We start from the raw sequence: 27,678 nt of genomic DNA on the forward strand, positions 1-27,678 counted from the left end.
GAGTCTCAGACCAGGGTTGCAATTTTTCAAACTCAGAAGAATGAAACTACAGAAGTTTCTGAAGTGGCAACTTAAAGCAGTGTTTAAGTGAGCATAACGATCCTGCAGTATGGTCACAAATAAATGGTATCATGATGAAGAAAGGCTATGTGGCTACTTTGGAAGCAACAAGAATCCCAAGAATACTTCAAAGTTGTGGCAAAATGGCTTAAGCATAATAAAGTCAAATTTGTGGTCAGATTTTGCGACAGTCTATGTAAACTTCTGACTTCAATTGTGTGTCCAGCAGCAGTTTGATTTTCACGGTTTTTGTGTGGTTGTCTCACCGGGTTCGTGTGTAGGGGTAGGCGTTCCAGGACTCCTCCTCCACTCGAAGGGCAGCTTGAGGCAGAATGGCACAGAACCAGGACGGGATGTGTTTCCCGATGTGATAGACCTTGTGTGTGTACTGACCCGAACCTCCAGGGCCGTCCTCGTAAGGCTTGTTCTCCAGGATCTCCACCCCGCTGCCCTCACCGCAGCTCTCTTCTCGGCTTTTTTTCTGCAAGGCAGCAGAGAGATAACAGGAATCAGTATGAATGTTACTGGCAACAGCTGACCTACATGAATGTATCATCATTCTTTTCCCCTGTCACATTGTTATAGTTGGTGGTTTAGAGGTATTTTAGTGCAAAAACAGCAAATGTAAGCAGCGTGTTCACCCAACCTCATCCAGACTCAGCTCTGGACCCCTGACACACATCCTCCAACTACTTCCCTAACACAGCACTACTGTCTCTCATTCTGGTGAATGTTGTGAAGTCCACTTCCATCACAGAGCTGGATGGATGATGCAGCAGAGGTAAAGTGATGAGCTGGGAGCAAAAAAAGCTTCCACAAGGAAAAAGAGAATTCTTTTAGTCACATCCCACCTTTTATTTATACTCATCTTCTTTTCAAATCCTCCTAATTCCTCCACAGCTCGCTCGCTCCTCTCATTTTTCCCTGCTCTCCTTAAATAATCCAAACTCTGGTGAGTGTTTTACTCTTTGGTTAAGGTGAAGCAGTCGTCACACAGAGGAGGTAAAATCAAAGATTTCCATTTCTTTCCGAGTATGTGACATCCTGTAATAAAAGGCAGCAGATGGTTTAGACCGCACAGATCCTGTAAGACTGAGCTGCGCATTAAGCCTATTGCAGCACAGAGTTAGTTTGGGATTACAGCATCAGTTTATAAACACACTACATCTCCTCTGTGAGGCTCTGTGTTTAGACTGTAGCCGTCTGTAGCATTCAGCTGTACAGAAGAACATGGGGTTTTCATATGGCTGATAAAATGTATGAATCCATCAGTGAAATTAGTCATGTCTTCATGGTGGCTATTAACCTATTCTCAGACACCCTCATTATTGTGCACAGGCCAGAAAATAATGTAGCCAAGATAAAAAGGTTATTGTTGGTTGCCTCTTAAAGATCAAATTATGAATGAAAGGAATTCTGAGCTATAGAATAAGATCGATTCATGAAAAACCACTACTGTAACACAATGGTATAAAGACATTTTTCAGGTTTTTCTAATGGAGAGGCTCAGTGCCAGGTTATAAAGGAAATGACAATGACTTTATGGATATATGGCAGCCTCTGATGGACTACTTGCCGGGAGATCTAAGGGATGTTCAAAGAGGAAAATGTACTCTGGACCAAGATGTCTAGGACAATTAGCCTGAATACAGGAGTATTATGTTACCATAGGGCACAGAAATGATGGTTAAGATGGTTAAGATGTACAGGTATATACTGTATTTTTTTCTCATTTTAAAATACAATACAGACCAAAACACACATAAAGCAGTGCTTCTGAGGCCAAAGCAAAGCAACAATCTGATCAATAGTTGTTCAATAGTTTGGGGCTATAGTTTCAATAGTTTCTTTTAGGGCTTTTTTGAATTTATTTGATAGGACAGTGAGAGGAGAGAGAGTGGGGGAGTGACATGCAGCAAAGGATCCAGACAGATCGGGAGTCAAAACGGGGACATGCTCCTCAGAGCACTGAGGTCCATGTGATACGCACCCTAACCATTCGGCTATCAGGGAAGCACACTCAGTAAGCAGGTGTGAGGGATCTGGAGGGGGGAATAGGGGATGATGAGCTCAGTCTGTGCAAATGCTTTAAAACAAAATGGCAGCCAGTGAAGGCAGGCCAGTGCAGAGGAGACATGGGCTCTCATCTTGGCACCAGTGAGGAGACTCAGTGCTGCATTTCAAACCAACTGTAAGTGACCTAATGCTGACTCACTGATTCCTACATAGAGAAAATTGAAATAGTTGAGACAAGAGGAAAGAAAAGCATAAACTATGGCCTCCAAATCCTTAACAGCACAGGAATGAGTTGAATTTTCAGTCAGATCAATCAGATATCGGAGATTTCTTGCAGAGTTGACTGACTCCAGTTTTTCTAAACATTTATACAATTTTGTATAAACAGTGTGGATGTACAAAAATGCATATGCCATTTTCAGCCTATAAACCCAAAGAATATGTTTTCTAGAGTTAGATGCAGTTGAAATGATGAGGAGATTCTATATAAAAGAAGATGAGCATTGTTTATTTAGGTGTTTTTCACTCAGTATTTTTGAACAAAATGTAAAACTAAAGGCTCATTCATTAGTTTAATTATAAAATAACTTTATCATTCTGCTTATTTACCTTCAAGCCATTATTTCCCCATCAATGATCTTTTAAGTTTATTCGGGACGGTGAAGTGGTCTGATTTGTAAAGTCTGTTTCAACATGAGGGCTATAATTCGTCACTGATCATATTTCAGAAATGTAATAATAGGAGTCTAGAGATTAGTCTAAAGTCAAGAACAAATCTTTTCAAATCTTGTCAGTTTCATTCAGGTGCTTCCTAAAATCTGACTGAAATTTGTACAGTGCTGAATTTGTCCAAGACGGAGATGAGCTGAGACAAAATTACTTTTTCAGGAATCTTGGGCCAAAACGAAAGCTTTGAGATTGGCTGGTAATTATTATAGGGATACATAATTATTATCCTATAATTATATATTATAGGAACAGCCTCAGTACAAATACACACATGGTGATGATGATGATGGAGCAGGTCATTTCAGGTGCCAATAATTAGTTAGAATGTGTGTCTGTTGTATGTTTCAGTCCCTGGTTGGCCCAAACTCACACTCATAACAAACACTGGTGCTCAAAATATAAATTATCCAGTGGTCTGCAATTTAAATAAATTGATAAAATCTTAAAATTGTTAGCACAGGTCACTAATCTTGTTGCTGAGTGATGTGAATACTGTCAAATGACCACACTGTAGACACAATATTCTAGTTTCAAACTGATGATTGAAAAGCTTTTTTATTCCTTCCATTGTAGTGTGCTGTGGGTCAAGATATAGCACTGCGTGAATACAAATCATCATGATCATTATTAGCGGCAAGAGTGGGGTGCTCGGGGTCAAGAACGAGAGCTCAGATTGAACACGGAGCTCTCTCTCCTCAAGACTTCAGGGAGGTGATATCTGTAATGAAGGTCAGAGGAGGCAAACAGCTGGAAAATTGCTGTAATCTAGCAGGTAATATAATTTAGGTGAGGAGCTAAGGGCCTTAAATTACCCTCCCCGTGTCTGCATCCCTTCTGCTGCAGCACACGAGAGACAACACCGACGATGTGGATTAATAGCACGCATCTCAGAGCCCAGAGCAAAGAGCTAAAGTGTCGACTACACAGTGCTACCTCGGGCACTTCGAGGGAGTTTATGGATCTTTATGAAAACAACAGAGGTGATTCTAAGATGTTAAGTCTCTTACTCTTTAGACATCTTTGTTGTGTACAAAGTTAAAGGATAACTCCAGTATTTTTGACCCTTGTTTTGCAGTGTAAATGCACAGTGTTCTTACTGTTTTTGTCAGTGGAGGCTGATGTTTCTGGTTAAACAAAAGGGTCTATCTCTGTAGGAATCCTATCTATAATGTTGTCAGATACATATAATAACAATGTGAGCCTGTTAGTAGCAAAAACAAGCACTTAAGTGGACAGACTTTAAGATGGACAATTCCCCATTAGATGACACTGCAGCATTGTTCCTATCAATCATAGAAACAAAACAAAACCAAAACATGGGAAAATAAGGCCCAGGTTTAAAAACACGTTATCCTTTAAAGTTATTCTCTTGTTCTATACGTCAAACTTTTAAAGAAAACCAAGACTGAAAATCTGAGGCTAAATATGGAACTGTTCAGACGACCAGTCCTGCAGTCAGCAGTGTTAGTACATCCACCTCACTGTAATGTAACCTTCAATTTCCCCACTGCTGCTTTCACTGCTTTGCATTATTGCAGTTCTTCATCCATGTACATATTTAAAATAGCCATTAAAATTGATTACGTAGCATCATGTTAACTTTGCATGAACTGTGGCGCACCTCATTTCACTCAAGAAGGTTTATGGCTTTGTCCTTCATTAACTGCAGTGCACTAATTTCTGTTGGGGCTGCACGTTCCGTATGAAGAGAAGGATAGATAGCTATTTAATAATTAACAGTAAACAAAAAATCCAGCTGAGGATGATGGGCCTATCATCTGTTTTGCAGGTATTTGATCCTAAACTAAACTGTGACCTGATAATGGCTTATATGAAAAGTCAAAGGATAACCAAAGATATTCATCCTGAACTAACAATTGTTCATCCAAAGGCCCTAATGCCCAAAGATATTTAGTTTACAATGGTCCATGACAGAAAATTAGAAAATCCTTTCATTTCACAGGCTGGAGTCAGAGAATATTTGGCCTTTGCTCAACAAATGACTAAAATCATAAATCGATCATAAAAATAGTTTGAAATCTGTTGATCAACTAATTAAACAGTCGACAAATCACTTCAGCTTCGGGCGATCGTTATTCAACATATATAAAGTTTTCAGTAATAAATGAATAATGAATTGATATTTATTTGGAGTTTGTGTAATTAGAACCATAATACATAGTTATTTCCAGATAACTTCACAGGAAATAGATTTTTAATGTGACGGGTGAACAAAATTGGCTGACCACCAAATATACACAGGAGGAAAACTAATGAAATTAGGGTAAAGAAAAGTGTAAAGACATGTTTTAAAGAGCCTCAGCCAATGTGCAGAAAGAGAGAGGAGGGTGTCAATAGTTGGCAGGGAAAGAAAGATGAGGAAAAATAGTAAAAGAAAACAGGGCCCATGTCCAATTTGAGAAGTGCCACTAGGTTGAGCAGACGCTCAGAGGACTACGTCTGTGGAATTATAATGGCTCTGGCTTTGCTGAGGGTCTCGTTTCTGCCGGGCTTAGCCGTCCCTGAATAATTTATGTGACACCACAAGGTTAGCAGAAACCAGGAGTGCACAACTCCTCACCTCAGGTCCACACACAGTCCTACCAAAGCAACAGTAGGACCTCATGCATCAAACGTTATCAACAGCTGCTCAGAGGTTTCATACACCCAGTCCATTAGCCGTCCTGCCATTTTTCAACTTCTGCGGTTGCTTTCAGTTTGAAACTGGCAACAGACAACACTCATGTTTCAAACTGTCAGATCACTGCTTAAAATAAATAACAAAGCAACTCACATTCGACAAGATTATAGACAAGATTATAAAAGGAAAAGTGTAAAAAAGCAAGAAGCACCAAAACAGAAAACTTTTCACTTAATGGATCATTAAGAGAGTTACTGTTTACTTTTTACTAGAAAATAGCTCCTAATGACTTTGATGATCCTTTGACTTTCCCTCTGCCACCACCAATAGGTTTTGACTGAATTATCTCAACTACTGGATGGATTAAAATCATGAAATCTTCTGCAGACATCAATGTCCCCCTCAGGATAAATTTAATAATATTGGTTATCTTCTAACTTTAATCTAGCGCCACCATCAGGCAAATCTTAATTTGTCCGGTGCTTTACTTCTGACAAAATACCTGCAAAATGAAGAACTGAATGCAGATGCCCTTTTATTATGAGTGAAAACTAAGTCTTTAGCTTCAAGAGCTGGAAACACAATAATCTGGAAAAACTTGTAGAACTTAGAAAAACAATAATCTTTCACCTCACCCTGACTGAACCTCTCCATTGGCTGTTTCTTTTTCTTTTTCTTTTTTTTGCATGAGACTTTTGCTACACTCCTAACATTCAAATGTGTGTGGGGATCTGTCTGGAGCTCAGTCTGGTTTTCTTAGGCTCACAGATTTGCCTCACACTGTGTAAACACACACAAATCAGGCTATACATTTACAGGTTGTTGCACACACCGCTAACAATCTGACTGAGATACAGTTTCACAACTCTCCACACACATTTGTAAATAATATTGCTACAATAACACCCCCATACAGTAACCTTAGCTACAATTAGTAAATATGATTAGAGGACAAGCTGTTTTTGGAAATGTAAAACAGATAACAAATGTATAAACACAATAACAGGAACACAGGTATACTCAGTGCAATGTAAATCAATAAATGCTACCTTTGCAAAGTTATATTATGCATTACATACACTACCTCCCAAAGAGACAGGCAATCACAAGTTTCAAATTTAAAATCTTATTTTTGGTCATTTCTTCAAGTCCACGGCATATTTGGTCCAATTCATCAAATGCTGCAGGAAAAATACACCAGAAAAAGTAACTCTCTAAACTACTGGCCACCGTAGTGTTTAACAAACGTTACTCAAACAGGAAGGAAATAGTGCATTTGTTGGGGACTATTTTCAGCAGCAGATTAATCCACATTTGGTGCTCCATTCTCACATTTCACTATTCCATAATATGTAGTCTTCTAACTGGGGGGGGAAGCCCTTTTCTTTCCCATGATGGAGAGAGAAAGGTGCTCAAACACTGGAATATGTTACGACATATTGTAAGGTTCATGTAATTGTGCCCACCTCCTGTACAGAGTATGAGTTATGCATATAACATAAACTGTTTACTGTTCTACTGAGAGCGAGACTTAATGTTATCATGGTAATGCCGACTGCACCATTAAGTCTGTCCTCCCTCTCTCTCTTTCTTTCAGTCTCTCTCTCTCTTGCCCATATCACAAGCATACAATGGTAGCAACAGCCATGCTGCAGCTGATGTCACTGGTTATCATGGCAACCTGGCTCTCAGCTGTGACGCTGAACAGGAGGAGGGGTCCAGCAGTGGATGTATGCATGCTTACGCATGTAATATTATTCATTATCAAAGCTCAAGGGAGTAGGTTTAGTTTCAGCAGTGGGGGTTACAAGTTAGAGATTTAGAGGTTGGCAGGTGAGGTTAGAGGCTGGCATTTTTTATCTAGCTTTAAAACTGCTGCTGTTCTGAAAAGCAAGCCTTTTTGTTCCACGCTTAGCTTAGCTGACTTTCTCATTTGATCCGGCTCATCATGCAACAGCAACAACAAAAAGGTTTTAAAAATAAACGGTTCGTGGATTGGCTGGGTGTATGATCATGTGGCTTAAGGCCAATCTCTTTCACAAACTGGCTCCATAATGGACATGGGTGACACTGTATCTAGTCCATAAACAGGAGAAGGGAGGGTACACAAGCTTGTATGGAGGAGGTCTTTTCCCTCAAGGTGGTTATTAAGTATGACATACTATAAAAACACTTAACAAAGGATTTATAAAACGTAAAAGCCAAGATAAATCATAAAACATCACTAACTAGGAAAAGTCACTAAATGAGAAGTTGGTCTCTCTATAAAACAGTTATTGTCAAGTCTTGCTGTTCCTTCATGAACCTTAAAAATAAGTGACATTGTGCCAGAAATCTTTTCTCTGCTTATCTAGTCTCAGTACACATAGATTCAAAACACTGGACACATATAGACTCTATATACATAATAACAAACTCAGCTCTACTCTCAGTGTTGCCTCTTATAATAATCAGTGATTGTAATAATTTGTTATAAATTTTAAATTGTTATTTTTCAGTGTAGCTTTCAGCGTGTGTACATGTGTGCATATGTACAAAATTATAAAATGAAACAGAATCCACAGGCATATGGAGCACCATCTGGTCTGCAGAACAACACTGCCCCCCTGACCCTCTAACCATGTTCCTCACCGCTCCTGTTTCAGTACAGTATGACACAATGACACCTTAAACTCCTGACCTCCCTCACCTTCACACACAAACCTCAACTCCTGACTCATGTTAGCGCACGACCTGGATCATCACCTGTCTCAGAACAAACAGTCCAGCTTCCTTGTACTTCATTAACAACCAGTGTAAACTAATTTCTCCCTCTGTTATGGGAAAGAGAAGGGCTTTCCTCCAGTTAAAAAAAAACTACATTTACTGAACACTTAACGGTGAGAATGGTAGCATGGTAAGAGATTTAGCTGTGACGAGTTTGAAAGAGCGTTAAGGTTGAAGCATCAAACTTAAGATTCTTTGTTTTTCTTATTGCCAGGTGAAAAGCAACCATGAATGTGTCCTAACAAGTGTTGTGTGTGTGTGTGTGTGTGACTTTTTGGCCCCTTCATATATCTTTATGAAACATTGAGAAATACCTTGGTTAACTATTGGCAAACATCTCAAATAAATAACTTTGGGTCACAGTAAAAACATCTAAGTCAAGTCAGTCAAGTCTTAATATCACTTTTCCTGGACTTAAACTCAACACCACTACTTTTTCATCAGTCATCAGTGGAGGCATTTGATTTTATTCAGTTTTCAGGTAAGTCTGTTTTATATCATTTACATCCATTTCTCAACAAGTCCCTCTATTATCATTTATTAGCAGCACAATAAACATTTAAAATATGGTCTATAACACACTATTAAGTAGTTGTAAGAGAATACTATTATGTATTTATTAATGTATTTGTAACAACTGTAACTCCTCCTGTGGACACTCATAATTGGAGTTGGTTTATAAACAGATAATGAATGACAACATAGTAAACACAGCATTATTAACAAGTACATACTGCTACTAAATAATAAATATGTAGGTTAACTATTTTCAAATGATAATCCAATTCAGACCTCCCTCTTTCAAAATAAACCACTGTTTTGGTTTGGAATAAATTGTGGAAAAAAAAAAAAGTGAAGGTTTGTATTATGAATTCGGTAGCTGGACAGTAATTCTACATATTGGGAAAGTTGTTCTACAAGTTCCTCCACATTTAAAGCTTCATTTACAGCAGCTTTTTATCTGTGCATTTTTTTAAAAGTACACTTAATAACCAATCTATTAAGTGACAAAGGAGGTAAATTCCTTTTTGCATCCAGGTAGTCCAATTTGGTGTTTTGGTATTTTTGGTAAAATCAGCTGATGTTAGAGGATTGTGCTGCATTGATACCACAACATTTTCTTTCCAGCTTTAGGCTTTAAGGATGCACATACATCTGGTATTTGCTTTATTCCAACTTGTTTCTTAATTGTTGCCTAGTCTGGCTGTACCATTGGCGTGTCTGAGTGGAACCATAGGAGAAATAACAGAAATGCAATGGTGAAGTTGAGACTAAAGATGGAAAAAAAAACAAAAAAAAAACACTCACCTGGATCATGTAGAGCTGAGCGATGCGGTACTCCTCCACGCTCATCGGCATGGGGATTCGATACTCCTTGATCAGCATGGTTGTGCTTGAACTGGGCCGACTCTGTGTGTGTGTGTGTGTGTGCGCGTGTGTGTCCAGAGGGGACGGAGTGTAAGAGGGTAGACGCTCCTCTTGGTCGCTCCGCTATCCAAGCAGCATTTTCAAACAGCAAGCACGGGAGTCACCATTATTCACACCTGAGAGAGAGAGAGAGAAGAAAACAATTTTTTAAACGGGGGAAACGTATAAGAATATGTAGATTTTAGCTTCTAGCATTACTTACAAACCAGAGGAGGAGTTATCATGTTTGTCTCAAGGATTAAATCCCCCACACAATCCAACACATCCTGTGTGTGTCCTCCAGCCAGCCCTCCTACAGATCTATTACAAGGTAATCCACTGACCTAGCAACATCCCTGAAATCCCCCAGCAACCTAAATCCCAACTCTGTCTACATACACTGAGGACTCAGCCAAGTTGTGGTCAGTGTAGCTTTTAAATCCAACAAAGCTCCTCTCCTGTGGTGGAAAGTAAATTTATTCAAGTTCTGTGCTCAAGAATAGTACTGAGACTTTTAATACACATACACAGACACCATTCTGCAGGACTTCTGCAGGGGTGTGGTATTTTTACTCATGAGAGGCTCTGGCCCCTCTGCTCTGTGGGTTCCTCTGCTCTCCCTCAGGGTCCATAAAGAAAACAGTCTTAAAGGTAACGACTCATCCACCCCCTTAAAAAACAATCAACACAGCCATCTTCTCTGCCGACATCTACGTGCATCTATCCAAACAGCAGTGATGGAGCGTGATGTTTGTGAGGCTGCTGTGCCGTTTGTGTATGTGCTGCTGGCGAAACAAGAGTCACACACTAACAAGCAGACAGGGATGAGCACGGGAGGGTCACATGACAATGGCTACTTAATCTTACGCAGATTAAGACTGTAAATCTGATGCTGTCTTAACATGAGAGAAGAGTGGGAGAGGGGGAGCTGAGATGTCACATGAAAAGTGGTGTGTGTGTGTGTGTGTGTGTGGGTGTGTGTGTGGGTGTGTGGTTGTGTCCCACAGTCTGTCCATCTGTGCATGATTAGGTTATGCATGTTTGGTCAAGCTGCTGTAGCAGATGAGCCGTAGAGGTCAGGTTGTACAGTATGGCAGTGGAGACAACCTGAAAGCTGAAAGCACAACATGTGGTTTCATTAGGTTCGAAACATCATCCATTAAAAAGTTCCTCACCACAGCTGTGTTTATTACACCCATATCTCAACACAACAATATTATATTCTGACTTCTATATTCCAAATTCGTAAATACAGTCATGGAGAACAAGTGAGCAGCAGCTCTGTGGATGGAAACACTTGTTAATGAGAGAGGTCAGAGGAGAACGGTCAGACTGGTTGGAGCTGACAGAGATGCTCTGTCACCATTACAGCAGAGAGAAATGTAGCGGCGTCTTCTCACTGAATCCTGTGAATATGAAGTCCCTAACCTACAGAAGAACTGCCAGAAATAGAGACACAGTAATCCCCATGAAGCAAAAAGTGAGACAGAGACAGATGAAAGCTGACACGTAGACAGATAGACGGAGTCATGCATGCAGATGTGGTTTTTTTTTATTTGCCTCCATCAGCAAAGTCAGCGATGAGTCAGCACATCAAAAACAGCAGCCTGCATTCACTGAGGAAACTAAAGAGGATGATTAGTATACAGTGAGAATGCAATGATTAGTCCATGCGTTGAATAGTTGTTTGACAGAAAATCAACTGGCAACTATTTAGATAATCAATTCATCATCTAAGTCATTTTTTAAGCATTTCTCAGTTTTATGTCAGTGTAAAAAGACTATCTTAGACTATCGACATTTTGGACTGTTGTTGTGGAGATTTTTCTTTGTTTTCTGGAATTTTATAGATCAAACTAATCTAAAGTGGCAACTATCATGGCAAAAAGCTAAAGCCAGTTAAGACATGTCTTAACTGATGGCTGTTAGCTACTGGCTTTAACAAAATTGACAGCCATTCAAAAAAGGGTTGGCTTCACTCAAGAGATACAACGATACTGAGAGATGCAATTTTTTTATATTAACGATGGATCACTTGACTGTGCGTGAGGGTGTTGCTGGTAGTGATGAACGTCTGCAGCTCTAGGGAGCATTTTTGGCTTCCCAGCCTGCAACTTTACTGTTCTGGTTCAAATTCAGTGTCATTTCCAGACACAGCTGGCAAACGCTTTGAGTAAAAAAAAGCTCAGAAGAGACGGACGTTTTGCTCAGCACTCCAAATGAATGATATTGCTGCTCTGTATCTCTATCTGCCTAAATTTGTCATATCAACTATCAAAGATGATGATGGCCATAAATGATGATGATAATGATACTGTAATTTTTCCACTTTGTACACAAAGTAAGCTTGTCATTTTGTACAATATGCATGCATGTGTATTTCATCATTATTTTCTTGTAAGTCTGATGGAAACGTACAGTAAACCACAGGTTTTATCTCAGTACTTACTTACTAATAAGCTGAGCACTTAGCTCTGAAACCAGAGCATTAAAATTCTGGGCTCTGACTTGGCAGACAACCACATACTTCCATTAAATTTTTTCAGTACTTTATCAAGATGTGATGTGATGCTCTTCAGCATCTCAGCATCCTTCAATATCTGTTTCTCTCTCTCTCTCTCTCTCTCTCAGGGCCTGAAATATGGCTATTCCCTCTAATTACTTTGGGAATGTCCACTGCTGGGTTCAACCCTAAACAAAGATCCCTTGGGCTTCTGGCCTATTTCCCACACAGCTACCAAACCACAGCACGTAGGAAATTAGCTCTCTGTTTTCCCCTTGCGTACCTCCATCCTCTCTAATCCATTTAACTGATGAAGTTTGCACCTCACATTGTGGCATTAGGATTAAAACATGGAGCAAATCATAAAGGAGGATTGGTTTCTATAGAAATGTGAAGAAAAGTGATGTTTTGGAAACATTTTCACAGTCACCAGAACAGAAGATTGTCTTTATGCAGCTGCTGGAAAATTTCAACCAACCCATAGTTTCTCTGTTAAATTTGAAAGCTTCCTGACTGAACTCTCAGCCGAAAATCACCTTCAGTGTCTGCTCTGCCACCACAGAGAAAGTAAATGTCTCATCTGCACCACTAAGAGGGTGACAGGCTGCCAGCTGCCCTCTATCAAAGTGCTGTGTGATGGCAGAATGAGAAAGCCTACAGCTAAATTGCACCAAATTTGCCACTGAGGCACCACTCAGGGATAGCAGCTGTCATTAAACACAGCAGCCTGCCAGCAGCTTGTTCCCGGGGGCTGACTTTCTGCTCAGCCAACGCCCTGAAAAACACACCCCAGCACACCATCCACCCATTCAAATTAAACTCACACCCCGTGTGCATTGTCCGAGCATGGAGACAGACTATGAATGTTTTCAGCTTGAATCTTAAAAGCTGCAACAACCTTCCTCTGGAGCTGGATATTTCCACACCTTTCTGCCCTTTGCAGAATCTTCTACTGCTACTACTGTTCTACTGCTCTAAAAAAAAAAATAAAATAAAATCTGATGCAGAGGTTATTGTTACTTATTCTATTAAAACCACAGAGGTGTACAGAACACTAGTTAAGGTCAGGTCAGGTTTTTTTTTAGCCACTTGGAGGCAGCAGACATGCTGTAAACACAAGTTTACATTGTGAACTTTTTAGCAAAAAGCTGGGGTTTTTTTTACACATCCAGCAGTTACACAGCACCACTGTAATTTATTTTGAGTGATGTTCTGGAGAGGTTATATTTTATATAAAATTAGAGTAAAGTACATACGTATAAAGCACAAAATTTATGTAGCTTACCACACACAGCGACTTTTGTCATCTCTAGCTAGCCGACTTCACACATGGAATTCCAGGGAGAATTAGCAGCTAGTAGCAGCAACGCTAATCAAGAATTCACAACATTAGCGCTTGTGTTTAGTGAGAAATTACATGTGAAAGTAATGAAAAGGTAACGTTAGAATGAATATAACATTAGAATAAAAAAAGTCATGTTAGAATAGCAGAAAAAGGTCATGCTTATATGGAAAGTAAGTAATGTTAGCAAGAGGTAAAGTAATGCTAGCACGAAAAAATAACAGCGTGTGATTTATGTAGTTTGAGGCAAAAAACAGCCTGTTAATCTCCACTTAAGCTCAGTTTTCTATTCTTACAGGTTCACCTCTCAATGATTTTGCCGATGTGTGAGGTTTTGTTAATCCTTGTTTAACATGTGACAGTCATGTTTAATTCATGAAAATCAATGCTCTTTTAAATTCCTTGGAACATATTGGCGGAACGCAATATAGAACCATAATCACAAGGTTAAGTACTGAGAATCACACATAGTCCACATTTTAATCTGATATGCATGTGACAAATTTAAGAGCAGGAAGCCAGTGCATCCTCTGTTTGTTACATCACACTTTGATGCACCAGGATGAATCTGATGTGATTCCTCAGCAGTTTGAAGAGTTACACACAGAGTCGTGCTGCGCTAACAAGATCCCCTGACGAGATTTGCCTCTGCTTTGGTAATCACAACAAACACGGATTTAAAACACACCACAGCATTGTTCACATCTGAGAAAACATGCTGGTTGTGCCGAATGAATTAGATAATGTCTGCCTTGCACACAGTTTCTCCAGGTTTCATGAAAGTGTCAGGTACTGTGCTGTGTGCTCTTGTTGCGTACTTAAATTCAAATTAGCTGGAAGAGCGACAAGGCAGTGTAGATTTAAACATGTTACAGCTGATTGTCAGCAGTTTATTATTATTAACTGTGGCTGAACAACACTTAGGCTACTTGACAGTAAAAAAATAAAATAAAATAAAATAATAATAGCAAAAGATAAATCAGATTCAAATGATATTTAACATCTTCCCAGTGCAAAGCATTACCCCCTGTAATGACTGATTTTCAATAGCTTCCTCCCATCAGTACACGCTCCTTAAAAATGCACTGAACCTGCAACACATCACAGCCACACAACATGACCATTAAACATGTGTTGCACACAAGACAGAAGCCTCACTGCAACAGAACATTTCATCACCAAAGTGCTCTCACCAATCCTGACGAATAAATACCACACAATGCTTTCACATTCATAGCTTCCATGCAGATAATTACACAGCACCTGCAGATCCTCCAGCCGTGTCTTCCTCCCCCCTCTGCATCCACATCAGTCTGAACTAGTGTGTACCACAGTCCAACAGGCAGGCATCCATGTTGCCATCATTTTAATTCACCTGTGTTTTCCTGACAGTGCAGCTGAGAGGGAGGAAACAGCTCTGTGACTGAAGGCGCAGGTACAAGTGAAAGAAATCAGATGTTTACCTCACAGAAGGAGCCACCTAACCGCAGATACCCAACTGAGCCACTGAGCACAGGCTCAGGGGCCGTTGCAGATCCTGGTCCCCCAGAGACTCCCAGCCCAGGCATCCTTCCACCCCATCCCTGCTCTCCGCTCCTTCTCTCCTGCCGTCTGCGGTCAGCCGATCACACGCCCCCCCACCCACCCACCCCCACTCCGATCAGGAAGGGAGCCTCTCTTTTTAAACCCTCACGGTGAAATAAGAGAAGGTATTGATTCTCTCTCTCTCTCCATCCTACTCTTCCTCTCCTCTTCCCCCATCCGCCTCTCTTCTGTTTTCCCTCTTCCCCCCTCCCCTCACTGTCTCCACCTCCCGGGGACCAAGGAAGCTCTGTTACCATGGAGATGCATGAGGCTGAAGCCTGATTGGTGGGGTTTGTTGTGATGCAGCGAGACGGTGGTGCAGCCCACCAGATTGATTGCCTTTTCATTTCAGTGTAAATCATTGTCCAACACTGATCCAGAATCAGATGTGGTAACTGTTTACCTCATCAAGTGAGAAAACAATACCAAATTCTGGAAACACAACCAAACACACTTCAAATATGTAAAACACAACCAAATCTCCAAAGCAGTGTGTCTGTAGGCTATTTGGTTGTGTTTAAGACTCTTACATTTTTCGTAGTTTTAAAAGCCATTTTTTAAAACAAAAAAAATTAAAAAATCAACTTATATACTATATAGACTAAGACTGTTAAGACTAAGTACAAACAAAAACCTGTATGGACATTATTATACTATAAATACTATTTGTTTGGTGACTGATAGTGATACAGATACATTCAGTGTCAACATTTTTGCAACTTGCTGAAGATGTTCCTTCACAAAATATCGTCATTATGTTAATGGAAAACATAATCCATTATGTTTCCTTCAAAACATTGTTGTATCATCGACATAATTTCATGACCATATATTTTTACATGTTTTTTTGCCAGTGAGCTTTAAAACTGCTTTGCTTACCATTGGACAGAGCCAGGATAGCTGCTTCCTTCTGTCTCCAGTCTTTATGCTAAGCTAAGCTAATTGCTTCCTAGCTCGTAATGAATGAACATATATGAGATATGAGATATGGTATTGATCTTTGCATCTACCTCTCTGCAAGAAAGCAAATGAGTGCACTGTCAAACAACCTTTCGGGTTCTTCACAGAACGCTCACTATTTATTTCTAAGTTCAGCTCTGTGACTCAAACGTAATGGCGATACATAGAAGGAACACGCTGGTGCTTTTTCTTTGAATGAGACCTGATGTGCACTGAGTGACTGCTGCAAGTATAGGACAAACACTATGACTCACGTGTCTACGCTTTATAAATGTCTCTTTGATTACATCCAGCTGACACATCTCAGTGGATTTGAGGTTAAAAATACCTCACCTGCTGGCCAGACCTATTCTATAGCAGATTGTCAAGCTGCTGTTTCATCTTTAAGGACATTTGAAACGGCATGAGAATTGAGAGTTAGTGAGGCCTTTTGGCTCTGAGGATGAACCTGAAGACGTTTAGTACAGGAGATCACGAAAGGCAAACCTACACCTACATTAAATTTACTGCCATACCAACGAACGGGGAGTGAGGCTCAGAATGAGAATGAGCTGCGAGATTTGTGCAGCAGCAGCAGAAGCAGGGCCAGCGGCCCTGCGGTACGTCGCTCTCCTCGCTCTCAGCCTCTAGTTTTATCTGCGCGCTGCAGGGATGTACGTCCTCCAAATGAAATGACTTGTTGATGGGTACTCCGCCCAGCAAACACGCACACACACACACACACACTTTTATCTGAGCATCAGCAGAGCACACGCTAACAGAATCAACCTGCCCTCTAAACACCGTATTCCTGCTACACATGAAGATCTGCTGCTGTTATGGCTGTTAATTTGTGATCTTGTCAAACGCATCTTTCCTCACCAGACACTCCTGTTATTCATCCTGCACATATCACACATCAAACTGGTTCCAGGCTACTCTACGTCGGCTGCTGTGATGTTACTGACAGCATTTGTCAGGACGTCACACCGGCTGCTGAACAATGTGTTTAGGTCAATACTGAGATGATTACGGTATTTATATTTCACTTCAGCTGAGTTTCTGTTTCATAATTAACCAAGTGGTCACAGTGGTTCAAAATAATCATAGCTGCAGTGGTGAAAAGAAACATATGATCAAGTGTTGTACTTAACCATGATTTTGAGATACTTCAGTTGACTATTTTTTTTCCAGTGTTGGTGATACTCATATCTTTTACTTTGTATCAATACAACAATAAAAAAATGTAAAATACTCAATTACAATTACAAGTAAAAGCAATGCATTCAAAGCCAAACTTGCAAAATGTACTTAATATATCAAAGTAAAAGTACTTGTTCTGCAGTAACATGACTCCTGTGACTGATACATTCTATATGACATTAGATGTTGCAAACCCTGCAGAAGGGATCACAAAATAAATCTGATGGAGTTAAATCTGAGATGATTCATGGGCTGAGGAAAGATGGAAAATTTGGAATATCATTTTTAGACCTTCCTCCAATCTTTGTTCTTTTTTAATCAAATATTGGCTAATTTGACTTCCTTCAGACTCAGTTATTTAAGTGAAACCATGTGAGAAGTTCAAAGGGGATTATGGTAAATGTGTCTTGTAATCCCTTTTCCTCCATCTGCTCCTATGTTTTTTATTTCTCCACCTCTGTCTGTGGTTATGTACTGTCCCATCACACCAGTACAAAAAGAGAAGTTAAGAGAGGAAATGATTCTTTGGTGGAACTATTAACAACTCACAGATGTCTGTAATGTGACAAAGAGCCACATACATTTTTTGTAAGAGTATAATAACCCAAAAAGGCTGGAGAACACTGGTTTATATTCTTAACAATGTAAGGAATATTTAAAGGCCATCATGGTTTGTTATTTGTTTGTTTCCTCATAAAAATGGTTTCTTCTCCACATTTACTTCATTTACTAGGCTATGCACTGGCACACCAATAGAAATGTGTTTTACGTCAACCAGCAATGTTTGGTTTGCCACAGCTGAAGAGAGGAGCAACTGAAGCAACGGAGACAGCGTTTGCCACACAACTAGGAGTATGGCTGAGCCTACAGCAGAAAAAGTTTCTGGTGCTCCAGATAATAAAAACCCCCTCTGAGTTCAGAGGAAGGATTACAGTTAAAACACAAAACGATCGGTGGCGAGGACAAACATGGATTGTAATTACTCTCACTGCCAGAGGGGGGAGACAAAAGTTCTGCACAGCAGGTTTAATCACCATTGCTATTATTTTTTGGGTTGTTTGTTTGTTTGTTTGTTTTGCTTCAGTGTCTGTTAATCTCCATGATTTGGTGTCTGAGGACCCTAGTGAAAATGAGATGGTTGATCTCAAAAGGCTTGTGAAATAAATGAATAAATCTCAACTCAGATTTAATTGACGAACCTTTAGAGGGGCTCAACCCCTCGGTTGGAACCACTTGCATTAAACTATTGAACTATATAAATTGGTTAGCTAGTAAAACTAGCTTCACCTAAAGTACCTACAGCAGTAAAATGCTCGGGTGTGTCATACATACTAACATGTCAGTCACAGTCACATTTGACATATATTTTGCTGAAGTAGGATTTTGACTTTTATTTGTCATGGAGTACTTTTGCATGTCGTATTGATAATCTTACTTAAGTAATGGATATGAATACTTCTTCCACCACTGTTCAGCTGACAGAAGATGTTTTTAAATGCTTTTCAGAACTACAGATATGAGTTGCTGTCACTGACCTGCAGTCCATCTCCAGTGATGGCTTCCACACGTCTTCCTGTGAATGAGAAACAGCCGAGATGAGATTCAATGAGCAGCCGATGTCCTGCTAATGTTTTTTTTTTTTTTTTTTTTAACGCTGCATGCACAAAAAAAACATGAAATCAGAGCATAACTGAACACACTGCTCTATGAAAGAGTGTGCCCTCAGAAATGTCACACTCATATTCCATAAATAATACACAGTATGGAGCAGAAGTCATGTTTCGAAACAGTTTCCTTCCTCAATCCAGTCTGAGAAGACAAAAGATGTAAGAGGACTTGTAGAGAATGGAATAAAAAAGAGAACTTAATATTAGGGAAAGGACACCTCGTTTAAACACTGGTTTCTGTGTATGGAATTAGCTGGAAGTCTCCTTTCCTTGATGGATGACAAACATGTTCACCCACAGCTAATGTGATCATCTGACACTGTCACAACATCACAACAAAAAAAAAAAAGAGGCGTGGGCAGCAAATGAGAGTGAACGCAGCCCTGACGCGACGGCTGGGTGATGAGAGAGGACGGGCTATTTTTAGCTCAGGGCGGCGGAGGAGGGAAGGTGGGGTGGGTGGGGTGGGGGTTGCAGAGAGCAGTGCAACGGCCGTGGGGGCTGCTAGCAGGGGTTAGTTGTATAAATGACGGTGATGCATTATTTTCTGAGGGCAGAGGGGAACTCAGCTAATCACTGCTCACCCTGTTCATCTGGGCCTGCAGTTACTTTGTGCATCTATTATGGTGTTCGCTGCACTTAAACATAGTCATTTGAGGCCTGATATTTAAAACAGAGCTAACTTTTCTTAAGGTCACTTAGAGCAACAGCATTTAAAATAAATGGGTTCCCAGATTTTTCTTTGGTTACTTTGAAGGTGGCAACATTTAATATCTATAACTTTAATTACACTGATATAGAACACACTTTTTTACAGTTTTATTTGTATATACTTAGCTCTATTTTACTGCTGATTAATTTTTTATTCTAATGTATAATTTTTGAATGTTTGCTGTGTGTAGTGAGGAGGGGGCTACAATTGCGTTTCACTGTGAAATCCTGTATCGTATAATAATAATAAAGCTGAAAGCTAAAAGCTGAACGTATCACTACATGTGTAGACAGTATATCCTTTATTTCATCAGGAAATCTCATTGAAGTCAAGATCTCTATTGTAAGAGAGGCCTGAGAACAGCAGAGAGAAAGACAAACAAACACAACCAGACAAACATAAGCACAAACAGCATCAGAGACAGTCACAGATATCTAAATATACAGTATCTGAACTTTAAATCCCAGTGGGATGAAATGTTCAAGTTTAAAATCTTCTGTGATTCAATCCATTCATAAGGTGTAGTAGCACAGGAGAACATCTTCCCACATTCGGTATTAACATGACAGCTCTGAGATCAGCTCTGATGAGCAGTGGAGTGGTTTTAAATGGAGCAAAGAAGTGATAAACTGAAGCAACTTCGGCAGGAGACACTGATATTTCAAAGTGTTAGGATGAGGTACTTTTTTGCACAGTACACACTGATGAGTATGATAAGTTGAGCAGCATGAGATTAAAGAATATCACCATGGTCAAGACATGATGGTTGATCGTACAAAGTTTCCTGTCCTCAAGATACATGAACATGCTTTATTCTGATGTTAGAAAGCCATCTTCATCTTTAGTTTCTGTGCCAGTTCAGAAGTCAGACTGCTGTCTGGACAAGTTCCAAGATGTTTATAAGACTGGACAGTTTCAGTTTCAGCACCACTAAGCGATTGCGAACTGGAATTATGGGCTCGAGGGAATGAAACACATTTTGTACAAGCTTGACATTATGCAGAGATGTCTGAAGAATGTATAAAGCAGATTGTAATCTTATAATCGATATAGAATTGAAGAGAAGCCAAATGCATAAAGTAAAGTTGGGAGTCCTTACTAGCTTTTTGCAAGAACAACAAAATCACATAGAGATCAGCTCTTGAATTTATCACCCTTTCATGTCGACAAATGTGTATGTGTGGCACACACACTGTATTTACATTAAACTGGACCAGGTTTAGATTGCTGTAATCGTTCTTCCTGGTTAAGCTAGCCGATGAAAGATGCCTCCCTAAAGGGCTTTCAGTGTAAGTGATGGGGGCAAAAGGACATTTCAGGAGGAGCTGGGGTTGAACTGCCAACCCTGTGGCTGGGGCTCTCTCTTCACTGATTTAGATAGGAGCCTGGTCTTGTTAGTCTGAAACAACCATCTGAGGGCATTGCCAAGATGAGAGGCGAGACTCACCTAGAAGGACTATGCTTAATAGGCCTAAGTTATAATATTCACATTGTTTGTTTTGTCTGATCAACAGTCAACACTGAGACACTGAGATTTTTTGCATAATAACTGACAGTTGCTCATTTATCAAAGTTGTTGCCAAGTAATTTTATGTCTATCGACCTATCAGCTATTTAACCTCTGAACTACTGGTTGCTTTTGGTGTCAGATGAAATAATGAAAGTGCACAGTGTAGAGGGATCTAAATGGCCAAACACTAATTTCTGGAAGTTACAGTGCTTTAACTCTTAAGAAACTAAGTAAGAAAGTGAATGATGAACAATAATCCCAATATGTCAAACTATTCTTGCAAATAACAACTATAAGATGTTCCAAGAAAGAAAAGCTGCAGGATGTGGAGATCAGAGAAGGAGCCTCAGCACCTACTGGTTCCTCATCATCCATACACACACTGCTGCTTACACACACACACACACACACAACACAATTCTCTATTAATGCATCACTTCTTATGGCTTCATCGTCTTGTTGGAAATACAGAGTAGAGCAGTGGCAGGCCATGCATTTCACACCTAGGTCTTCACTGGTGTCCTGTCTGCATTAACCCACCTCTTAATACCATCATTATGATGTCACGGCTATAGATACCATCAACAATAAACAGAAACACAGTATAACAGAACTTAGTATAACAGACAGACATGTCATGTAGCCAGAATAAATGCTATTAGTGCAGCAATGATATAAAGACCCAATTAACACAATTCAACAGGTCACTGCAGCCACAGCTGAGCCACACACATCATCTCCAGCAGAAGCATCAATATTAACTCAGAAAATGACAAAGATGTAAACAATAAAATATAGCTGAAATGTATTTTACTCACCGAAACTGCTGATTATTCTCAGCCCTAAAGCCAATTAAAACTTGTGTGAGAAATACGAGTGGGCAGACTCGTCTTTCAGCGTTAGCCTCCATAGTGACAGAAAAGGACTTAAAACTGGAACTGAGACTCACAGATAACCTCTACAACAGAGTCACTGAACTCCTCCTTGTCGTGCAGCCATTGTGGGTTCAAAAACAGCTGTTAAATCTACACTAACATGTTTTAGCTTGCACTAGTAGCTATAGATGCTGTTTGTTAGCCCTGACCAGTACGCTCTCTGACCGTCCATCCAATCAAATGACTTGAAAATGTTGGTGTTAGCGAAGGCCTGCTCGATGGCCCTGGCCTCGCCAACTCAAAATCTGATTGATTAAAGGATCCGCGAAGCAAGTTTCATTCATTTTAAATTACCGGAGCCTGCACTGTTGATTCTGAAGGCCCCAAGGCAGATTTCTGTCAACTTGGCAACACAGGGCTGAAATCTGATTGGATAAAAGCTCTAACATAAACAGACTGTATTTTAAGCAGCGTAGCCAAGAGGAAATGAGATGAGATGAAGAGAATAGACTATTGGAAACAATTTAATACATATAGTATTAATGAAAAAAAAAAAACAAATATAAAAGTAGAATTCAGTGACTGTGACAGTGACAGTGACAGTGCAGAGAAGGCCTTGCTGCCTGACAGCCCACCACTGGAGGAGAGTAAGGGAATCAGGGAATAATGATGGACCCTTTTCACTGTTTTCTGATATTTTAGACATGAAAAACTGAACAACTGTCAGACCTTATGATAAAGTAACAACTGTTTGCTGCTTTACATACAACCTTTCTAACACACGCTGATTAATCAAATTATGTAGGCAGAAATTATACAAAGTGAACCTGGGGCTATTGGGGCCTCTGGGCAGATGCCCTCTTTGCCCAGTTAATAATCTTGCTCACACATACCTGTGTGAAAAAGGTGAGCAGGTGGAAGTGGGGGGGGGGGGATAGAAGGGTTGAGGGGTTGCTGTTAATGAGATATAGACAAGGAAACAGTAGGACAGCAGGGGGAAGACACCATTGTTAATTGAGCGGAGAGATTTGAGGGCCCAGAGATAAAGCAGGGGGAGTTCCACTCTTCAATCCAATACCATTACCATTTGGCCCAGCTCCAGGCCTCTGAGGCTGGCTAATATACAGTCAACCTCTGCCAATGTAGTGTGGGTGACACAGAGCACACCGTCAGGAGCCAGACTGCAGCAACACCAGGTCCTTTCACCCACTTTCATTTGTCACAGAGATTAAGCATCTGGTAAGACTACAGATCCATCTCTTGATTATTCACATTCATAATGTCTGACTGAAAAAGAGTTTGAGCTGAGGGAAAATGCATCACCCACGCTCAAAATCATCACAGTTTTCAGTAGCAAGATTGGTGTGTCCATCTGTTTATTCCAAACTGAAATATCTCAACAGATATTGCATGGATGGTCATGAAATTGGGCAAAGTTTCAAAGTTATTCATGTTCCACTGTGGATGAATCCTAATATTTGTGATGCCCTAACTTTTTATTGGCGACACAGTAAAGCAGTGGTTAGCGCCTTCACCTCAAAGCAAGAAGGGCCTTTTCTGTGTGGAGTTTGCCATGTTCTCCCTGTGTGTACTCCAGCTTCCTCCCACAGCCTAAAGATAAGCAGATTAGATTAATCATTGCTCATATGTGTGAATGTGAGTATGAATGGTTGTTTGCCTGTATATGCTGCTGTCACAGAGTGGGAACCTGTCCACGGTGTACCCTGCCTTTGGCCCAGTGTCAGCTAGGCCAGGCTCAAGCCCCCCGCAGTCCTCTGAGGATTTAGATAACTGATGGATGGATGACATTTCAACCAGTGAATTTTATTTTATTTTTAGTGAAATGTCTTTACAACTATTGGATGGATTTAGTACAGATGTCCAAGCTCCCCAGAGGATGAATCCTGATCCTGATGAATCCTGATTTTATCTCATTTCATCTAGTGCCATTAGCAGGTTAAAGTTTTCACTTTATTCAGTAGAATATCCTAACATGCCCATCTACTAGATGGAGTGGCCCAAAATGTGTACAGACTTAAGAATCTGACTTATGATTATCACCAGAAAGTTTCTTGCATATCCATATGGACAGCCTCTCCATTCAAAGTCTGACCATAATCACAAAGTAAAATCTAAACGGCAATGAAAATGTGAACAGGAATCATTAAAGAATGGAATAAGTTACAAAATGAGACTTATAACAAAGCAGGAACACGCACAGAGTGAAATGTATGTCTATTAATCTGTTCCCCCATGCACCTGTAACCACATGATGACATGAAGAGCATACCCTCTGCTCGTTTTGCCTTTATTTCAAAATAAGAGTGCTCTCAAAATAATGATCCTCAAACTGGTTTCAAAAAAACAAATTAGTTGGATGAGAATAAACAGGATTACTTTAACCTGATAACATCACATTAGCCTGAATTAGTTAAGCCACATGTGAGGAGCAGGGTTTTGTGGTGTAGTATACACTCTGGACCAGCTAGGAACAATGCATGTTGACAGTCTAATCTCTGAGGAAACAGATGCAGAGAGATTACTTTTAACTAACAGTGACGCTCTAAGTATCGAGTAAGCAGGGTGCTCTGCTTCATCCATACCCCTGAATATGTGTGTGCATCTGAATATTTGATGAGGAAACATTGCCTGGCTGCGTCTGAACAAAGCCAGAGGATCATTAATTAGAGTAAGTGCTCAAACCGAGCAGCACAAACGTGGCCAAACGGTCACAGCTTTAGATTCTCAGAACCACCCCCCACCACAACCTCGGTCTCACATGACACCCCACCCCACTCCACTCTTTACAGCTACTGGGGATGTCAGGTAGGTATGGATCTATATCTACAACAAGGGCACCAAATGACTGCCGGCTATAAACACTGACAATGTGAGTCTAAATACAGCTTGTCTTGTATGCACCAGTCATGGAAGTATTCAAAGCCTCTACTCTCTGTAAAAACAGAGAAACAAACACTATTGAATATTCTATTAAAATACTAAATAAAAGAAAGACATATCATGAAATGTTCACTGCAATCAAACTAATGACTTTTTGATGGTTCTCATACACAGTGTAATAATATAATAATAAGGTTCACACAGTTGAATCAGTGCCTCTCTGAGACAGTTTCAACAAAAACTGAACATTGTAACCTTCGTGAAGGAGGATTTATTGCAGGATTATTTTTATTAGACTGTGTTAGTTTTAGCTGGGTGTCCCCAATAAACAGCCACAGGAGTGTATACTAGCTATTTATACTTTTGACTGGATATTTGGATGTAATGTACAATGCATACACACATACATACATGCATATACACATGTATACAGTTGTTTTTTGTCTGTCCTGTTGTTATTACTCTGATTCTGTTGTATCAGCTCATTTGTTTAAGTCTAACCAGGGACAGGGGTTGAAAATTAGCTTCAGCTTGACGCCCTGTATACAGAACAGGTGTTATACTGCTTGTTTGTATATGACAGTGTTTATCTGCATTATAATTAATGGTGACTTTCCGGCCACTGGTATGCACACTATTCTATATGAGCAACATGGTGCATATGTGAATGAATGTGAAGCAGAGTGAGGAGCAGAAAGCGACAGACAGGCAGGCTGTGAGCTCGATGGTCTATTTGCGGCGCAGTGTTTTGCCCTGACAGGCGGAGGCGGTGGGAGGGGAGGGGAGGGGAGGGGAGGGGAGGGGATAGCAGAGGCAGACAGACAGGGCTTAATACAAGTGTCGCTCGTTCACATCCAGCGCCACACACTACAGAGCGTCTCCTGCAGCCTCCCACCACACAGCCCTGACTGTGAAGCCATGATCAGTGGGCTGGAATCCCTCTGTTTACGCTGCTAAAAATAGATTTCACACACCGTGATGACGTGGCATCTCGTGACAAGACCCCCACCACCACCACCACCCATCACCCTCCTCCCCCTTCCTCTCTCATCCAGGCTGTAGCGAGTCACGCCGTTATTGGTATGCAACACTCGGCCTGACTGTATGCCACCTGTCCTCCAATCCTGTCTGTCTTTTCTCTGGAGAAGAGGGGAAAAGAAATCTGACATGTTGCATGAGAAAAAAGGCAAAGCGGGAGGGGAAGGAGGAGAGCAAAAAATGAATTCTAAGATAAAGGAAAGAGGGAAGGAAAGATGGATGGATAGACAAGACAGTGGGGGTGGGGGGGGGGGGGGGGGGGGGAGTGAAGGAGGTGGCTGCAATCAATACTATGACTCATTCTTTCTGCGGTGGATACTTCCTAACAGCATTCATTAAAGCAAACCTAATCATTTTGGCCCGATAATCAGATCCTGTCAGGCTCCATCTTCTTTCACTCCCCACTACACACATTAAAAACATGCACAATGAACCTGAAATGGGAGGAAATAGGACCGGTACATTATGCAGTGGATGGGATGATTGTAGTGATAGGGAAGCTGCATGATGCATCTGGTGCTGGAGCTGGTGAAATTCTTAGATAACCAACCAACCACACTGAAATATCTCAATATCACATGGCTTGCCATGTGTTTCTGTACAGACATTCATGGTTTCCAGAAGATTAATCATAATGACGTTGATGATCCTCTGACTCTGTCACCATGAGGTTTACATTTGTGATTTTGAGTGAAACATCTCAAGAACTACTGAATGAGTTCTTATAAAATCTGATACAGATCAACATCGTCATTCCAAGAGCTACACCACTAACAGGTTAAAAATGTGCACCTCAATTTTCCAGTGCTCAAAGTGATATTTTCTTCTATTTGTACCTTAGAATACAATTTGAAAAGCTGGTACTTCTGTTCAGCATTTTTATCATGGATGGCAATGTTGGGTGGTCAGTCCACCACTTTGGAACACCTTTGAAATATCTCAACTACTATGGCTTGCCATGAAATTCAGACATTCATGTTCCCCTCCGGATGAACCTTACTGACTCTGGTGAGCCCCTGATTTTCCCCCCTAGTAGCACCATTTGTGGTTTTGAGTAAAATATTTCCAGAACTATTAAACGGCCTGCCATAAAATTCGCTTCAGACATTCATGTAATTTCTCAGATGATCCCTTAGCTTTTCATCTAGCACCACTATATGGTCACTTCAGCTGGCCTAATACTTTGATTTACCAAATACCTGCAAAACATGCTCACGTGATATAATGTAAACTATAATTACGTCCAGTCAAGTGTGAAAAAAAGGCTCATTCAGCCTCTGACTTGTGATTCTAAGTCAGAGATATCAGGAATTTTCTGCCAGCTTCAGGCATGAGAACAAACTGTTGGTAGAATGGCTGCGAATGCACCACTGCTGGAAGTAATATCAAAATAAAATCCAATATAACACTAATACAATTAAATCAGTTTGTTTATATCTGGTTTTATATGATAACAAACTGTTAAAAATACAACACAAGAAGTTAATTAAGGCTGTTTATCTGGTGTAACTACAAAGCACTGTGGTGTCTGAGCACAGCCTCACAGAGCAGCTACAGTTGCACACATACTCATTAAAAAACAGTATTTGCCACTGAAAGAAATGATCAGATAAAACGAATAAAATCATATCTGCCCACATTTTACGGATGATTTATTTTGTGAAGATTAATATAATTCTTTCACTCTACTGCACAGAATAGTAGTAATGCTGATTATTTAGAGCACTGAGGTGACAGGCTGATAAATGCTTTCCAGGTTTAAAGTGTGCTTCCTAGAAAGTTTTG

General features: G+C 40.3%; 1 protein-coding gene across 2 annotated transcripts in view; it reads right to left on the bottom strand.

The window, feature by feature from the left end:
- Positions 1-27,678, bottom strand: part of LOC108895497 (membrane-associated phosphatidylinositol transfer protein 2) — a 54,731-nt gene that overhangs the window by 23,353 nt on the left and 3,700 nt on the right. The window contains exons 2-4 of one of the 2 annotated variants that reach the window (XM_018694344.2): positions 18,726-18,763; positions 9,521-9,756; positions 327-541 (exon numbers count right to left, since the gene is read on the bottom strand). In XM_018694344.2, the coding sequence (XP_018549860.1) occupies positions 327-541; positions 9,521-9,598 (293 nt within the window). In that variant the 5' untranslated portion in view covers positions 9,599-9,756; positions 18,726-18,763. Of the gene's footprint in view, positions 1-326; positions 542-9,520; positions 9,757-14,927; positions 15,086-18,725; positions 18,764-27,678 lie in introns of those variants that run through there. The other variant, XM_018694345.2, reaches the window with a different exon arrangement.

This window comes from Lates calcarifer, linkage group LG9 (genome assembly GCF_001640805.2).
Source record: "Lates calcarifer isolate ASB-BC8 linkage group LG9, TLL_Latcal_v3, whole genome shotgun sequence".
NCBI lineage: Eukaryota > Metazoa > Chordata > Actinopteri > Centropomidae > Lates > Lates calcarifer.